This window comes from Marmota flaviventris, chromosome 15, assembly GCF_047511675.1.
Source record: "Marmota flaviventris isolate mMarFla1 chromosome 15, mMarFla1.hap1, whole genome shotgun sequence".
Taxonomy (NCBI): Eukaryota; Metazoa; Chordata; class Mammalia; order Rodentia; family Sciuridae; genus Marmota; species Marmota flaviventris.
The window spans coordinates 75437838-75454470 of NC_092512.1; the positions used below are offsets into that span (position 1 = coordinate 75437838).

The following is a 16633-nucleotide window of genomic DNA, read 5'->3' on the forward strand; positions in this document are numbered from 1 at the left end:
CCCCCCTTCCTGCCTGCCTCCTTCCTCTCTCTCTCTCTCCTGGTGGGATTGAGATTGGAACACCATAACAACATGTGAACTAGAGACAGTCTGGAAGTACAGGGTGAACCATGCTGTGCTCTCCTAGTGATGCGGGCAGCTGAACTGCCTTGAGTGTTTTTTTATGCTGCAGAGATCATCGGTCCTGGGTAAGTTCCGATCCAGTGAAGAGAAACTAGTGCCCTCCAACATGTCTCATGTGACATGTGGAATGAATAGAACTGGACGTTCAGGTTTGAGGCTTGGCTCTGCCCTGATTCCTGGTCACAGAGCAGGAGCCACACTGTCTTCCTGGGCCAGTAGGAGCTGAAGGACAATCATGCTTCAGCAATTCTCCCCTGAGCCTGTCAGCCTCCAGCACAACCAGGCATCTCTGACTTAATGATGCGACAAATATGGAGAGCTGAGAAAGAATTTTCATAGCTAACAGTGTTTTAGGGTTAACCAGGTTCTACAAGAAAACTGCAATTCTTAGCCTTCATTTTAAAAATTCCACATTTATCTCTATCACTGAGTCACACACCCCAGTTCTTTTTTTAAAAATTTATTTTGATTTTTCAGATTTTGAGATAGGGCCTTGCTAAGTTGCCCAGCTTAATCTTGAACTTGCAATCCTCTGGCTTCAGACTCTAGAGTAGCTGGGATCATAGACATGTGCCACTATGCCCGGACAAAATATGTCATATTTTTTGTTTGATTTTCTTCCTGTTTCTGAAACAGTATCCTTTAGAGAGTGGTAGATGGTTGAAATTGGGGTAAAGAAGCAATTTTCCTTTTATGCTAAAATAACAATTTTCAACTCAGTCACATATAGAATGACTAAGGACCATTTTCTACCTGCTAAATAAGAATGTTTTAGGGATTTTAATTCAGAGCTATTTGCGAATACATCACAGATTTCATGCCTATTGATTATTTGAATCTAGAGCATAGAGTTGTATTTTTACATTCAAATCCCAGGAATTTCTTACCACTAAAGATGTATGAAAACACATATAAAGCTACGCTCTTTTATCACATTTTTTTTCTTTTCCTAGAGAGGAAAAGCTCTGTTCTTATAAACAACATCAATTTAATTCATAAGCTGGTACATTTGTAAGTGGGATCATCTATAAGCAGAGGGGCATTCAGGAACGTATTTCCTAAAGATAGTAAATTTATTTTTTCAATGCAAAAGGATCAGATAGTGATGGCTGGGCTGGTCTTTATTAGCTGGAGGGTTTGTGGTTGTTGTTTGAGGTTATGCATTTTCACTCTTTGATGTCATTACACAAACCTCTAGCACCCCCCTCCCTTGTTAAAACACAGCAACAATAAGATTCACCTAGTGGGTTTATTTCTCATGTGTGCTCAATGTCTTGCATGGATCCTACTGATCTTTGGATTAATGTATCTTTTGACCACCTTGAGAGTGATACAGGGCACATTTTCCCTACAGCATCCTGAAATTGGAAAGTAAGGTTCCTCACTGCCAGGGTCAAAGTCTGGCATATGAGCCCATAGCCTGATGTAAATGCTCAGGTTAGTGTATAAGCTGGGGGTATATGTGTGTGTGTGTGTGTGTATGTGTATGTGTATTAGATATATATATATAACCACACACATATATAGATAGATAGATACACCCACACACCCACACAGACACATATATGTGTGCATATGTATTTTTTTTCCTCTGAAATTTTATATGAAGTTCTTAAACCAAAAGGGTGATCTCTTCTTATACTCTCTCTTACCTTTCCTTCTCTATCTCCATTACCTTGGGGGACACAACATCTCAATGATTTTTTAAAATCTTTTAGAAAACCAGTAGAGGCATTCAGGAACTTTTGGCCATAGGAGAAGTGGCTTGCAAGTTTCCACGTTTGATCTTGGATTTTCCTCTTCTAAAGAGTTTCTGATTGTCCAACTATAATAAGGAGTCGCCGAGCTGTTCTGGAGATGAACACTAGCTTTTCTGTTGGAAATTCAGTTTTCCGTGGTCTTGTGATGCTATTTGTATCTTCATTTACAGATATCCCCTCAAGCATTTACCTGGTAACATACACCTATTAAGCATTAGTTGATTCAAAGATGAAACAGAGCTATCAAAGAGTGTGAAGATGATCTGGTTTAACATGTGACCTTCACCTTGGAGAAATCTAGGGCCCAGAGACATAAAGTGGCTTGTACAAGCCCTGGAGTGAGGCAGTAAGATGACCAGAGCCAGAACATCTGCATGACCACTTATACACCCCTGGAAAGCCCCACAATTAATATGGCTTTGCTTCCTTCCCTGTGCTTTTATCTTCTATTTCTGTGTAAATTCCTTACTTTCTGTTTCTTCCAACTTCTTTTTAGAAGCACACCCCATGGATATCTTCAACCCTCTTCTCTAACTTCCAGAATAGAAGTCTGGAAGGGTTGGGCCAGGAATCTCTAAATAAATGACAGAGTAAATGACTACCAGGGCTCCTTCTATCTTTCTTTTCTATGTATCCCAATCCCTGCTTCCAAATTAAAGCACTCAGCCCAAACTACCATGTTCTTTGCATAAGAGTTACAAGGACACAGCAGAGATTCTGCACATTAACCAGGCCAAGAACATAGTAACAATGTTTGTACACAGAGGAACTCCCAGGGAACTCGGCTGATATTTAAACAAAACAAGAATAACGCAATACCTTAACCTCTTAACAATATCTATTTAGTTACAGAATTGATAAAAAAAAAAAAACAGGAAACATTTACCTGAAAATGGCCTCTTACCCATCTTCTACACACGCATTTATTCACCTATCAACCCACCAGTTTGCCTAATATTCCTGCTGTATTATTTTAGAATGGAGGTGAGCACCAGGTTCTAAGGAAACACCAGGGCAGCTCTGTTATAAATGGAACACCTTTACTGGTGAGATAAATCACACAAAAATTTTAATCTGATAAAATACATTTCATAAAACTTTGTAGTATGCAAATAACATATTTTAAACATTAAAAACATCCTTGTATATGATTATTTTAATATTAGAGTAATCCCTATCATTTCCTTTTAATTCCTCTTCTTTCCATTTCTTAATGTCAAAAAGAAATGGCAGAGCCCTGTATAGCCCTTTGTAATCCCATCTGTTTGGAAAGCTGAGGCAGGAGAATTGCAAAATCAAGGCCAGCCAGAGCAACGCAGCAAAAACAATCTCAGGAAAAAAAAAAAAAAAAGAAATGAGAAATGGTAGGGATTACTCATGCATGTATTAGAGAGTGATAATTATTGCTGTCTTTGTGAAACATTGGAAAATTATTCTATCATAAAAACCAGAAGCCTTGAATCTATCTCCATATTCACCAAGTGTAAAAAATCATAAAGTATGTTTTTTTTCCTACTCAGATGGCAGCTGTAGGGCAAAAATATCAGTCTTCCAATTAGTTAGCCATGATAAGTGATGGTGAGTTAAACACCATGCAGTGTTCACAAATCATATGTAAAACAGCAGACATCACAGGCTGCGTCAACAGAGGGCATTAAGGGCAATTTCTTGGACTGTGACAAAAGTAGCCAGTTAATCTTTCCCCAGATTCAGAAACCAAATTGCAAGCCCTTACCTTGGAGTGCCTGTAATCTGTGAGTCTGGACGATAATGCAGAGCTGCAGGACCAGCTGTGGAGCACTCTCCAGAAAGGTGGCTAGCAGATGCAGCATACTCACATCGGCATACTCATACACCATTTTCCAGTAAAACCTCCATCTGTCATTCTCCCCACTCTGTCGGCTGCGAATACCTAAGTATATTGTGTGGAAATATCTAGAAGGAAAACATAGAGAACAAGAAAGAGATGAGTGGCAATTTGTAATTCAAACTCCAGAGTTGTTTTTCTCTTCTGTAAGTCACCATAGGCAAGGACACACATGAAACAATTAACATGGTGACTTAACAATTAAACCTCAAAGTTACAAGTACTGTCATCCTTTAATGCTGACTTTTAGAAGTCACCACAATTTCAGAACCCCTTGAAAGGCCTTCCATTGAATTGCAATACGAGAGTGAGGTGAATTTTGATGGGACCTCAGGTATGGAATAGATATGCTACTTTGAAAACCTACACATATTGTTTCTAGTCATATTCTCTGAGTACCCAATAGTTACCATGATGTAAATTTCTCTTAGGACACAATGTAACTCTGAAGTACTGATATATATATATATATATATTTTTTTTTTAAATCCCTTTCATAATCCTAAAAATTTCACACATATATAAAAGGAATAAAAACAAAGTTAATGACTCCACTATACTTTTCACCCAGATTAAATATTTACTGATAATCTTCTTTCATATAATCTTTCACTTACTTCCTGATAGAACATTATTTTGAGCAAACCCCACACATCATATTATTTCATCTGTAAGTATTTTATTAAAAATTTAAACCAACATCACCACACTTACAAATAACAAAAATAATTTCTCAATATAAATTTCTTAATATAAATACTCCCTGTTTGTATTTTCCCGATTACCATGATTTTTAGCAGCTTTTTTGAAATGCAGTCTAAATAGGGTCTATACATGGTGATTATTTGATATGTATCTTAAGCCTATGGATTCCCCTTCCATTTAAAAAAGGTTCTTCTTACATATTTTCTATTGGCTTGATTTTGTTGATTATATGGTGCAGTTAATGTACCTGTCTTTTATGTTTTCTGAAAATGAGTAATTAGTGTTAGAATTTGGATGAGATCCAAGTCTGATCATTTTAGGCAAGTGACAATGTCTACTTTCATAAGGAGGCACATCATGATTTTCTCTTTGGTTATCACCCGTTGATGATATTGCAGTTAGGGTTGCTAAATGGTGATATTCTCTCTCCACCACACTTTTGCATGTATTGGCCAGAATAATACTTCTCCAGGCCTTTTGTCAATGTCTCTACAGTATTTGGTTGTCAGGAGCTTGCTTTCTGGTAGATCCCTCAAGAAACTTAGGGTCCTCGAGTTCTTGTGTATTTGTAACACTACACAATGATCAGACTTGCTCTAGGTGGGGATAAGGTTCTTTTGGTTACACAGACCCTAAAGCTTCACTTTTGGTTGGAGATAGATGTCCACTTCTGGAGTCTGTGAAAGAACTGTGCATGTCCAGCACAAAGATTCTCTGATGCCAACAGGAGGGATACAGACAGGAAGAGAAGATCAAAAAGCCAGAACAACTTTTCCACTGGAAGGACAGCTGAATGGATAAAAAAATTTATGCAAATTCCTTGGAAGGCAAAATTCTACTATTTATTTACTTATCCATTTTAAATCTATCATTTCCTTGTTTACTAACAAAGAATTGTCACAGAAATGTTTGCTAGAAAAACTGCTATTCTTTCTGTTATAAGCTGTTGGATCCTTCTGCTTGGCTGCCCAAAGAATATTCTGTTTCTTTTTTATGTTTTGTTTGTTTCATTTTGTTTTGGTTTTGGTACCAGGGATTGAAACCAGGGGAGCTTAACCACTGAGTCACATGCCTAGGCCTTTTTCTTTTTGTATAGTTTGAGACAGGGTCTCACTAAGTTGCTGAAGCTGGCCTTGAACTCTCCATCCTCCTGCCTCAGCCTCCCCAGCTGCTGGGATTTCCAGTGTGCACTACTGCACCTGTCTAGAATGTATCTTGATGAAGGCTATTCTGCATCAATTTTCTCAAAGATGTGATCTGCCCATTCAATGCAGAGCTTCAAGTTTCAATGTGTAGTTGTAAGTTTTCTTGAATTAGAGTGTTTAGTATTTTTTCTAATAGTTTTTTTTTGGGGGGGGGTGTTTATTTTTGAGGACTCTTACTTATATATGTATGTTGTATCTTCTTTATTTTCTGTGTCTGTTTCTTTGGGATCCTTGTAGTCTCAAGATGGTTTTTGATTAGAAGCTTTTCCACTTTTCCATCTATCTTTTAACTACAGCATTTGAATCATGCCATATCCCTTTTAGTTGAATATTCACTCTGACCTTTTTTTAAATTAGAATTCTATGTTGAGTTCTATCCACCTTCTTGTCAAGTCTTACCTTTTCTATGCACTTCTTTTTTGAATCTTTCCAATTCTTACATTTTTTTCATAGCTTCTGTGATTTTCTTAATTTCTTTCAGCTCATTTTGAAATTTTTACTTATTTTTTTAAAATTTGGTTTGTGAATGCTTTGTGTGTGTGTGTGTTTTCATTGTCTGTAGGTACCTTAATAGTTTTCTTATTCTCTTCTTATGACAATAACTTTGATCTTTTTGTTCTTGCTGTTTTAAAAGTTAATTCAGTTTTCATGCATTTTTAGGATAGTTGGCTGGTTTTACCACTCAAGCACATATTCATCTATTGTTCTCATGAAGTGATAAAAAATAAGATCACTTGTTAATTTCTGACATGAGCTGCCACTGTTCCCTCCCTTTCTGTTCCTTTTTATTTAGACCTTATCTTTCATTTCTTGTGGTTGATACTGTCCTGGTCAATTTGGAATCTATTCCCAACAGATTCTCCTCAATATGGAGCCTTGTTTTGGAAGGGGGCTCACTTCATCAGTTAATGAGATTGAAGGACCTGGTCCTATAGAATAGGACTTCAATGCATTACAGCCTCTCTGGACTCACCCTGGCGTCGGGTCATAGAGAACACCTTCCCTCTCTCTCCTGCTCCTCCTAGATTGACCCACTATACTTGCCAGTGAGTACTTATTGGAGGTTAAGTAGTTCCCCTCTCAATGTTATCCCTCTACTTTGTCCTGCATGGTTGTTGATACCACACGGCTCTCACTAATTTGTTCTCAGGTGACCAAGTGAGTTTCTCAGCACAGTGTTTAACTGCAGATACTGTCCACAATTTTTTAACTTTTGGCAATCCAGTTGCTCTGCTTATTTTATTGTAATAATTTTGGTAGATTAAAAAAATAATCTTGCCACTACTGGTATCTTTTTAGAACATTACCATTTAAAAACACAAAACAGAGTTAATCATTTCTTTGAGCCTTTGATTTCTACCAACTCTAATGTGAAGTTTGCAATAGTGAAGTTTACAGAGACTTTTCAGGCTCTTTTTTTTCTTGGAATAATCTTGGAATAGCTTTTCCTGCTTCTTTGATTGGCAAACTCATTTAAAATATATATTTTAATTAGAATTCTATGTTGATATATATATATATATATATATATATATATATATGTCATATATATATATATAATGATATATATATATCATATATATATATATATAAAATGTATATATTAGTTGTAGATGGACACAATATCATTTATTTATTTATTTACTTACTTACTTACTTACTTACTTATTTATTTATTTTTATGTGGTGCTGAGGATCAAACCCAGTGCCTCATGCATGTAAGCAAGCACTCTATCACTGAGCTATGACCCCATCCTGGCAAACTCATTTTCTTTTATTAGTTGTTCAAAACATTACATAGTTCTTGACATATCATATTTCATACATTTGATTCAAGTGGGTTATGAACTCCCATTTTTCCCCCATATACAGATTGCAGAATCACATCGGTTACACATCCACGTTTTTACATACTGCCATACTATTGTCTGTTGTATTCTGCTGTCTTTCCTATCCTCTACTATCCCACCTCCCCTCCCCTCCCCTCCCATCTTCTCTCTCTACCCCATCTACTATAATTCATTTCTCCCCCTTGTTTTTTTCCCCCTTTCCCTTCACCTCTTCTTATATGTAATTTTGTATAATAATGAGGGTCTCCTTCCATTTACATGCAATTTCCCTTCTCTCTCCCTTTCCCTCCCACCTCTCATCTCTGTTTAATGTTAATCTTCTTTTCATGCTCTTCCTCCCTGCTCTGTTCTTAGTTGCTCTCCTTATATCAAAGATGACATTTGGCATTTATTTTTTAGGGATTGGCTAGCTTCACTTAGCATAATCTGCTCTAGTGCCATCCATTTCCCTGCAAATGCCATGATTTTGTCATTTTTTAGTGCTGAGTAGTACTCCATTGTGTATAAATGCCACATTTTTTGTATCCATTCATCTATTGAAGGGGCATCTAAGTTGGTTCCACAGTCTAGCTATTGTGAATTGTGCTGCTATGAACATCGACGTAGCAGTATCCCTATAGTGCGCTCTTTTAAGGACTTTAGGGAATAGTCCGAGAAGGGGGATAGCTGGGTCAAATGGTGTTTCCATTCCCAGCTTTCCAAGGAATCTCCATACTGCTTTCCACATTGGTCGCACCAATTTGCAGTCCCACCAGCAATGAACAAGTGTACCCTTTTCCCCACATCCTCACCAGCACTTGTTGTTGGCAAACTCATTTTTGCACTAAGAATTTCATTCAATCATCATCAGTCATCACTCAATTCTTTGTGCATATGGACCCCTCTCCCCATTAATATTAGTTTCCTTGGGTTTCTTTAATAAGTTATCACAAACTGGTGGCTTAGACAAAATAAATTTATTATTCCCCAGTCTGAGATCAAAGTGTCATTAGGGCTGTTTCCTTTTCAAGGCTACGAACATGCTTCTTTCTCATAGCTTCTGATGATTTGCTGGCCATCTTTGCCATTCTTTGGCTTGGACATGCACCAACCCAATCTCTGCCTCTATCTTCACATGACATTCTCCCTGTGTATGTCTAAATTTCTCCTTTTCTAACCACATGGTCACATTGGATTAGGACTCATTCCAACAATCTCAACTTGTTCATCTGCAAGGATCCTGTGTTATCTCCAAATAAGGTCACATTCACAAGGTGAGAGTTAGGGCTTCAACACTTCTTGGGGAGGACAAAAGTCATCCCTTATACTCTTCTGTCAATGCTTGATCTTGTTTCCCCTAGGACTTCTCCCCTTTAGAGATTTACTAGTATGCATCTCACACTCTGACCTTCCCTTGAGATCCAGATTCACATGTGCACCTGCTTTCCAGATCTCCCATGAGTTTTCCTTCCCCTACACTAGTGATTCACATCACCATCCATCAAGTCATCTGAGTGAGCCTTGGGGGCATTTTAGGCTCCTAATCTTCCTTTCCATTTATTTGATGAGGGCTATGTGTTGGAACTTTTATTTCCTTATTGTTGTCCATTTTCCCTGTCTTTTTTAAAGGCTGATTCTCTGTTTTATTTCTGTCATCTACTAACTGTATGACCTTGAATTTAACATCTATCAGCTGGGCAAAATAATAATACCAATCATAGAGGTTGATCTGAGAATTAAAGTAATACAAGTGAAGGGCTTATCTCAGCCCTTGGTAGATAGTAGGCATTCAATAAATGTTTGTTCTTACTATTAATTGACTTTGAAATCTCGAATGGATTCTTCCTATTGCTTTCAGAGTCAACTTTCTATAACAGAAGTGGAATCCAATCTCTCCTATCTTTAAAACATTAATGATTTCCCACTGCTTAGAAGGTAAACAGTAAATGCAAACAATGTAAATAATGGTTTTGAAATCTTTTAATTCAACGTTTATGTTCTGACTTTGGCCTATACCCACTCTTTTCCATGTTTATGGTCTCACCATATTGAAGTACTTGCTCCTCCTTGGATATGAATCTGTACCTTGATGCCTTCATTGCTGCAGTTCTTTTGCCCTGGAATTCCTCTCCACATTCCTTATTACCCTGGAATGACTACTAGGTCTATAAAGTCAAATGTCACCTATTGCTCACCTTCTCCCTAGGTAGAACCAGGCATTTTACTATTTGTGCTCAACTATCTTTATTCAGACTTTCATCAGGAGAAAATAACATTAATTTTGTATTTATTCATCTGTGTGTTAATCTCAAATCCCAGAGTACAAAGTCCCAGAGAGAAAAGAATGTTATTTGTCTATGTACCTCATGTCTAGGTCAGGTTCTGATGATCAACAGACATTCAATTCACTCCTTTATTGATTCACTGTGTATGTACTGAACACATGCAATATTTGTAATTTTGTATATTTGGAAATGGGAAGTCATCAGAGAGTTCTGAACAGAAGAGGAAGGAATTTGACTTGCATTTTACCAGCATTGCTTGCTACATAAAAAAACAGCACAAAGCGGGAAGCAGGGGCACTGGCTCAAAGACTATTACAAATAGAGTCCAGGTGAGAAGAGATGCTGGCTTTGGGGATATCAATGCAATTGTGGCAGGAATGCATGGGGTGGGTACAACCAAAAGAGAGCGTGGACATTACTTGCATTTTGAATGATCCAATTAATGAATAAATGCTCAGTTTCCTAGCAACTACATAAGTTTTAAGCCAGAACTTCCATAGCATTAGTGGAGATAGTGAACTCTCACAGGGTTGTTCCTGGGCTCTGTCATTTCTAGTTCTCACCTAGGGAGGAGATTACACTTTCAATTCTTGGCTGCCACTGGTTAAAAAAGTTATAAAACTGGGCTTATAGGTCTGTGGTCCACAGGAACATGGACTCTTTGAGCACAATCAAACCTTTGTTTTCATAGTACTTTGGACTCACAGTTAACCTGATACTGGTGATGGGTTTCTTTCTCTGGAAGAAAACAAATATTTGGCTTCATGGAATTTCACATAATCAGACACAAAATAGGCCTTCCAATAAGAAACAATAGAGTTCAAACACCTGTAAAACAAGAATGGGGTAAAAAGAGCTGTTTCTAGGTCTCAGATGGGTTGTTTTTTTGTTTTAATTATGATAAAATACATGTAAAATTTGCTATCTTAATTATTTTAATTGTACAGTTCACTGGCATTAAGTATATTCCTACTGTTGTATAGCCATCCACACTATCCATCTCCAGAAGTCTTTCTGTCTTGTAAAACTGATTCTCTATGCATGAAACAATTTCTCATTCCTCCACCCCAGCTCCTGGAAACCACCATTTTACTTTCTGTCTCTATAAATCTGACTCTCCCAGATATCTCAAATATCTCTTGGTATTTTATCCTGTTATGCCTGGTTTATCACACTTATAATATTGTCAATGTCTATCTATGTTTAAAATGTGAATTTCATCCCACATGGGATATTTTAAAACACCTTAATATTTTCTTGGGAGGAAAGACTTCTATTTACTACAGTAATTCCTTGATAGGTCTAGCTTTCAAAGAATTAAACAAGAATGTGTTTACCATGCCCCTGTAGGTTCAAAACTATTACTACTTCTTTTTCTTCCTCCTCCTCTCCTCCCCTCCTCCTCCTCCTACCCCTCCTTCAACTACTTCTCACCCTCCCCTCCTCCTCCTCCTCTCCCCTCCTCCTCCTCCTCCCCCTCCTCCTCCCCCTCCTCCTCCTCTCCCTCTTCCTCCTCCCCCTCCTCTTCCTTCTCTCTCCCCTCCTCCCCCTTCTCCTCCTTCTCCTCCTGCTTCTCCTCCTCCTCCTCTTGCTTCTCCTTCTCCTCTTTCCCCTTCTTCTTCTCCTTCTCCCCCTCCCCCTCCTATCTCCTGTCTTCCCCTTAAACAGAGTTGACTGTCTTTGTTGCTTTTGATACAATGGGAAAATGAACTTTTATGAATCTGTGGGCTCAAAGTTTGGTTGTCCCCTTTTCTGGTCAGCAGTGTAGCTCAATCCTCACCCTTCGTTTCTTGTCATTTGGAGCTTTTAATCCAATTTGGGTTTTTTTTTCTGAAATCAATACGAAATTCTTTCTTGAACTGTTTGACAGGAAAAATCTGGCCTCGTCTTTGACAGGAGTTGTAGGACGGTGCCAATTTTTTGTTTGGAAGAGACAGAGGTATAGAGAATGAGCTATGCATTTGGGAGATCTCTCTTGTCAAAGCGAATGGTACTAATTCTATCTCAGAGCTCCTTAGAAAGGTTCTGATTACAGCCAGGCCTACATAGCTGAAAGCGAACTCTGATTTAAAGCAACTGTCTTATATGGTTATTAACTTGACAAATGGCTTAACGGAGACTGAAATTTGATAGTTACAATGACAGACAATTCCATTTTCTCAAGCATGACTCTTGTTTCAGTCATCAGATGAGCCTCTGTCAAAAACAAACAAACAAGAACTGAATTCATCTACAACTGCTGTGTTTAAGGTCCTGCTGCTCTCCGCCCCCTACTGGGAATACACTTCTTGATATTGTATACTTACAAACTCTTGATTTTCTTTTTCTATTTAATTTTTTTTTTCTCTTTCTCTCTCTCGTAAGAAAAACTGGGTATTTAAGGTTTACTGATCTGAATCTTTGAGTCACAAATTTCTGCCTGGCCTCAACTGTTTTACCTGTGGAAATGCAAACTTAAGATTTACAGACAGTTTAGGGCTACATCAGATCCACAGTCTGGCCTTTAAAACTGGCAAATGGGACATCTTATATGCACTTTATATTTATATGATATTTGTTTGCATGGTACTAAATTGGCTTATAGCTAAGACAGCACACTGTTAGCCCAATATCTAATGCCTTTGATTCACATGAATGACTAGTAAGTCTGTGACAAATAAGTTCATTTGAACTTGTTGCCATTAAGGATGCCTTTAAAATTTGGAAGCCTGTGGTTTTTAAGGAAAAACCAACAAATAAATGATCTCATACTTCATCTCAAAATCCTAGAAAAAGAAGAGCAAAACAACAGCAAAAGAAGTAGAAGGCAAGAAATAATTAAAATCAGAGCTGAAATTAATGAAATCGAAACAAAAGAAACAATTGAAAAAATTGACAAAACTAAAAGTTGGTTCTTTTGTTTGTTTTGTTTCCCTTTTTGGTCTTGTTTTGTTTTCTTGTCTGTTAACTAATTAGAATGTTTCTCTAAATATTTAAGATATAGTGGTCAGTGGTTCCTGTATACAGCTACTTTTTATGATCTTTATAAAGAAATAACTTAGAATATTCACTATGCTTAATTTCCATGGGAAATCGAAGAATAGCTGTTTAAAAAATGCAATAAATCAGACAGAGGTTTATAAATGTTCTATCAATTTTTAGGAAAGCATTCTTTGCTATAAAAGACCATTAATATAGGTTTTTCCAGATAATATCAATGATTTCCAAATATGTTTATCTGACCTAATGCCAACAGTCTACAGTAAAGCTAAAATATCTTGCCTGCTTCTCTGCAGTAAACTGCCCCTGTTTTCCTATCCATTGTTTAGACTGGATTCTTGAAAATATAGCTTTTTAAATCATTTTATTTTTTACAGGGATCCTTGATTCAGAGCTAAAAGTCTTTGGCTTTTCACACCTGAAATACATTGTTTTATTTATTTTTTAAATAAATGTATAATGCTTATACCTATGTATGGTATTCATGGTTCGTCTAAAATATTAGTTGTTCAATAGATTTGGAAATTCACAAGTGAGCCTATTTACTAAAATGTCTAGAATGAGTTTGAATTGAATTCTGAAAAGTTAATAATTAATTGTTATTTAAAACATGTTGGCAGGATTCTTAAAAGCAAAAAAAGTTAAATTTTATTAAGTAGTTTACTTTCTTTCTTCTGGGCCTGAAATAAGTGAGAGGAAATAACAGATGATTTTGAAATTGCTAGTAACATACATGTGGTTTCCATTTCTGATTTTTGGAATGGCATCATTTTATAATGAGCTAAACATTGTGGGGTTTTTTTGGTTGTTGTTTTTTGTTGTAAGTTGTTTATCAATCCTAGCAGTACTTTCAGAAATAGTTAATTTCAATCTGTCTACATCTTCATGCAGTAGCCTAAGTATTATATGCATTTCCAGAATTTTGATTATTCTTTATATTGTATTCAAGAGATGTTTGATGTTTGATGAGTTCTTAGACATCTTCTTGCCTCCTGATTTGCCTCTTTAAGTTCATTTTCACAATCCCCTTGTTAGAAAAGGTTTAAGACCCTAAAGTTGTGATTGATAAAAATAAGATAAAAATAAAAATAAAGCCTGTTTACAATTCTCTATAAACTAACATCAGTCTCTTTGCTCACCTAGAGTAAAAATGACTTTATATGATGTTGCTTGTAGAGCTACACTTCCTGTTTATGGGTTTATATTTTTTGTACAAACTACCTGGATTTCATTGTTCTAATCATCAATGTGCTTTGTTGTGTTTTTAAAATGTCCCTCAAGGCTGTTAAATGGATCTTGTAGTATGTATGATGTCAAAAGTCTAATAATCCTTAAATAATACAGGAACTTGAAGTAACTTTAAAAATGCATTTATAGGTAGGTTCCAAAGTTTGCAGTGACTAATCTGCTCTTAGAAAAGTTAAAAAAATGATTTAAAGAACAAGTATTTTATATTTCATTAAGATAATTTTCTATGTTTTCTGTTGATTTTTATTAGGTTTTTAATTGCTTAAAAATGAAATCCTGCAAGGAGTTAGAACTTATCAAAATCTTTATTTGTTCCAAAGTCTCTTTTTGGCTTATAACTCTGGTTAAACAAACTACTATTTTACAATGATATCATGTTTTATGGATACACCAATTAAAATAAATTTAAAAAAGAAGACTCCATTTTAGCCAAATTTAAGCAACAGGAAATTTTAGAGATTAGTTCTTATGCAAGCTTCTTACTGTTAAGAAACAGTAGTAGCAGTCTACTGTTAGAAATAGTCTGGATATAATCCTTTAAATCATGATTGTAGTCTTAACAAATTGTAGTGATAACTAAATTGTTCTGCTAAGTTGTTAAACTTTCTATGTAATGATAATGACATGTGTTGTTTGTAGTACTTTTAGATAACATGAACTATGTCTCTGTGGTTAATAGCGGACAATCCTACTTTATTCTTCCTCCACTTCAAAATAAAATAAATATAAAGATTTTGGTATGAGACGTGTATAGGAAATGTCTATTATAAAAAGGTTCTAAGTTGGGAGGGGTGGCACACATCTGTAATTAAAGTGATTCTCTGCTGAGACAGGAGAATTGGGAGTTCAAAGCCAGCCTCAGCAATTCAGCAAGGCCCTAAGGGACTCAACAACTCTAAATAAAATATTTAAAAAGGGCTGGGAATATGGCTCAGTGGTTGAGCACCCCTGGGTTCAGTCCCTGGTACCAAAAGAAAAAAAAATGTCTATAAGTTGTGCTGTTTGTATTGTGATTTGGTTTACAGAATATACTTAAATATATATGTGTTCTTAATTGGTAAAGTAACATTAATTTTCATAGTGTGTATTCAAAATTTTTACAGTTCTGTGGAATGTACCTACATTCTAAAGATGATATAAAATATGTTATACTTTATGGTTTAATATAACAAAAACTCCAGCTAACAGGCACTCTTTAAATCCAATGGACTACTTGTACAAACAGGTTGGTTTTCTTTGAACAGATAAAAATGATAGAACTAAACAGATTATATTTACATTCAGATTTACTGTATGGACTAGATGTGCTTGGCTCTTATCGTTTTGTATTTTTCTTGCCTGTTGAAAATTTCTTAACAGTAGACAAATAGAGAAACTTGCATAAGACTTATCTTTCTAAAAGCTCCTGTTGCTTAAAATTGGCTAAAAGGGGGTCTTCTCTTTTAAATTTATTTTTATTGATGCATTATAATGACACATACCAATGGAACTCATTATGCCACATTTGTACATGCACATAATTTGATTAATCAACATAATATGATTAGTCTCATTCCCCAGTATTCCCTTTCCTGTTCCTTTCTTCTGATCCACTTGCTCTACTCTACTGATCTCCTTTTATCATCAGTTAAATTAGTGCATTATAATAATTTTATCTATTTATCTATCTATATGTAAGAGGATTAATGATGGTATGTTTGTTAATGGACGTAACATAATTAGGTGGATCGCATTCCCCAGTACTTCCTTATGCCCTCCCCTCCTTCCTCCCTTTTAAAAATCCCCTTCCTTTACTCCTTTGGTCTTTCTTCTATTTAAATGAGATTGCCCCCTTCCACTGTTAAAATATTCTCTCTTTCTGTCTCCCCTCCTCTCACAGATGAGAGAAAACATTCAATACTTGACTTTCTGATTTTGTTTTCATTTGCTATGATGTTCTGCAGTTCCATCCATTTATCAGCAAATGACATAAATTTATTCTTTTTGTGTGTGTGGCTGAGTAAAACTCCATTGTGTATATATACACCATATTTTCTTTATCCACTTGTCTGTTGATGGCCACCTAGACTGGTTCTCTAACTCTGCTATTGTGAATTGCACGGCTATAAACATTGGCATGCATGTATCACGATAGTATGGTGATGTTAGTTCTTTTGGATAAATATCAAGGAGTGCACTAGCTGAATCAAGGTTCCATTTTTAGTCTTTTGATGAATCTCCATGTAGCTTTCCAAGGTAGTTGTACTAATTTTCAGTCCTGCAGATAATATATTAGTGTATCTATCTCCCCACATTCTTGCCAGCAATTATTGTTATTTGTACTCATGCTGATTGCCATTTTGACTGGAGAGAGAGAAAATCTCAGTGTGGTTTTGATTTGCATTTCCCTGATTGTTAATGATGTTGAACATTTTTTCATATATGTTGGCCCTTTCTATTTCTTCTTTTGAGAAGTGTCTGTTTTGCTCATTTTCCCATTTATTGATTGGGGTTATTTGTTTTGTTGGTGTAAGTTTTTTAAATCCTTTATTTATTCTGGATATTAATCTCCTGTTGGAAGAGTCACTGGCAAAGATTTCCTCCCATTCTGTAGGCTCTCTCTTTGTACTTTTAATTGTTTACACTGCTGGGC

General features: G+C 36.2%; 1 protein-coding gene across 1 annotated transcript in view; it reads right to left on the bottom strand.

The window, feature by feature from the left end:
- The window catches only part of Xkr4 (XK related 4), a 401694-nt gene that overhangs the window by 144452 nt on the left and 240609 nt on the right, over window positions 1–16633 (bottom strand). Inside the window, exon 2 of the mRNA XM_027932917.2 lies at window positions 3619–3818. Within this exon, the coding sequence (XP_027788718.1) occupies window positions 3619–3818 (200 nt within the window). The remainder of the gene's footprint in view (window positions 1–3618; window positions 3819–16633) is intronic.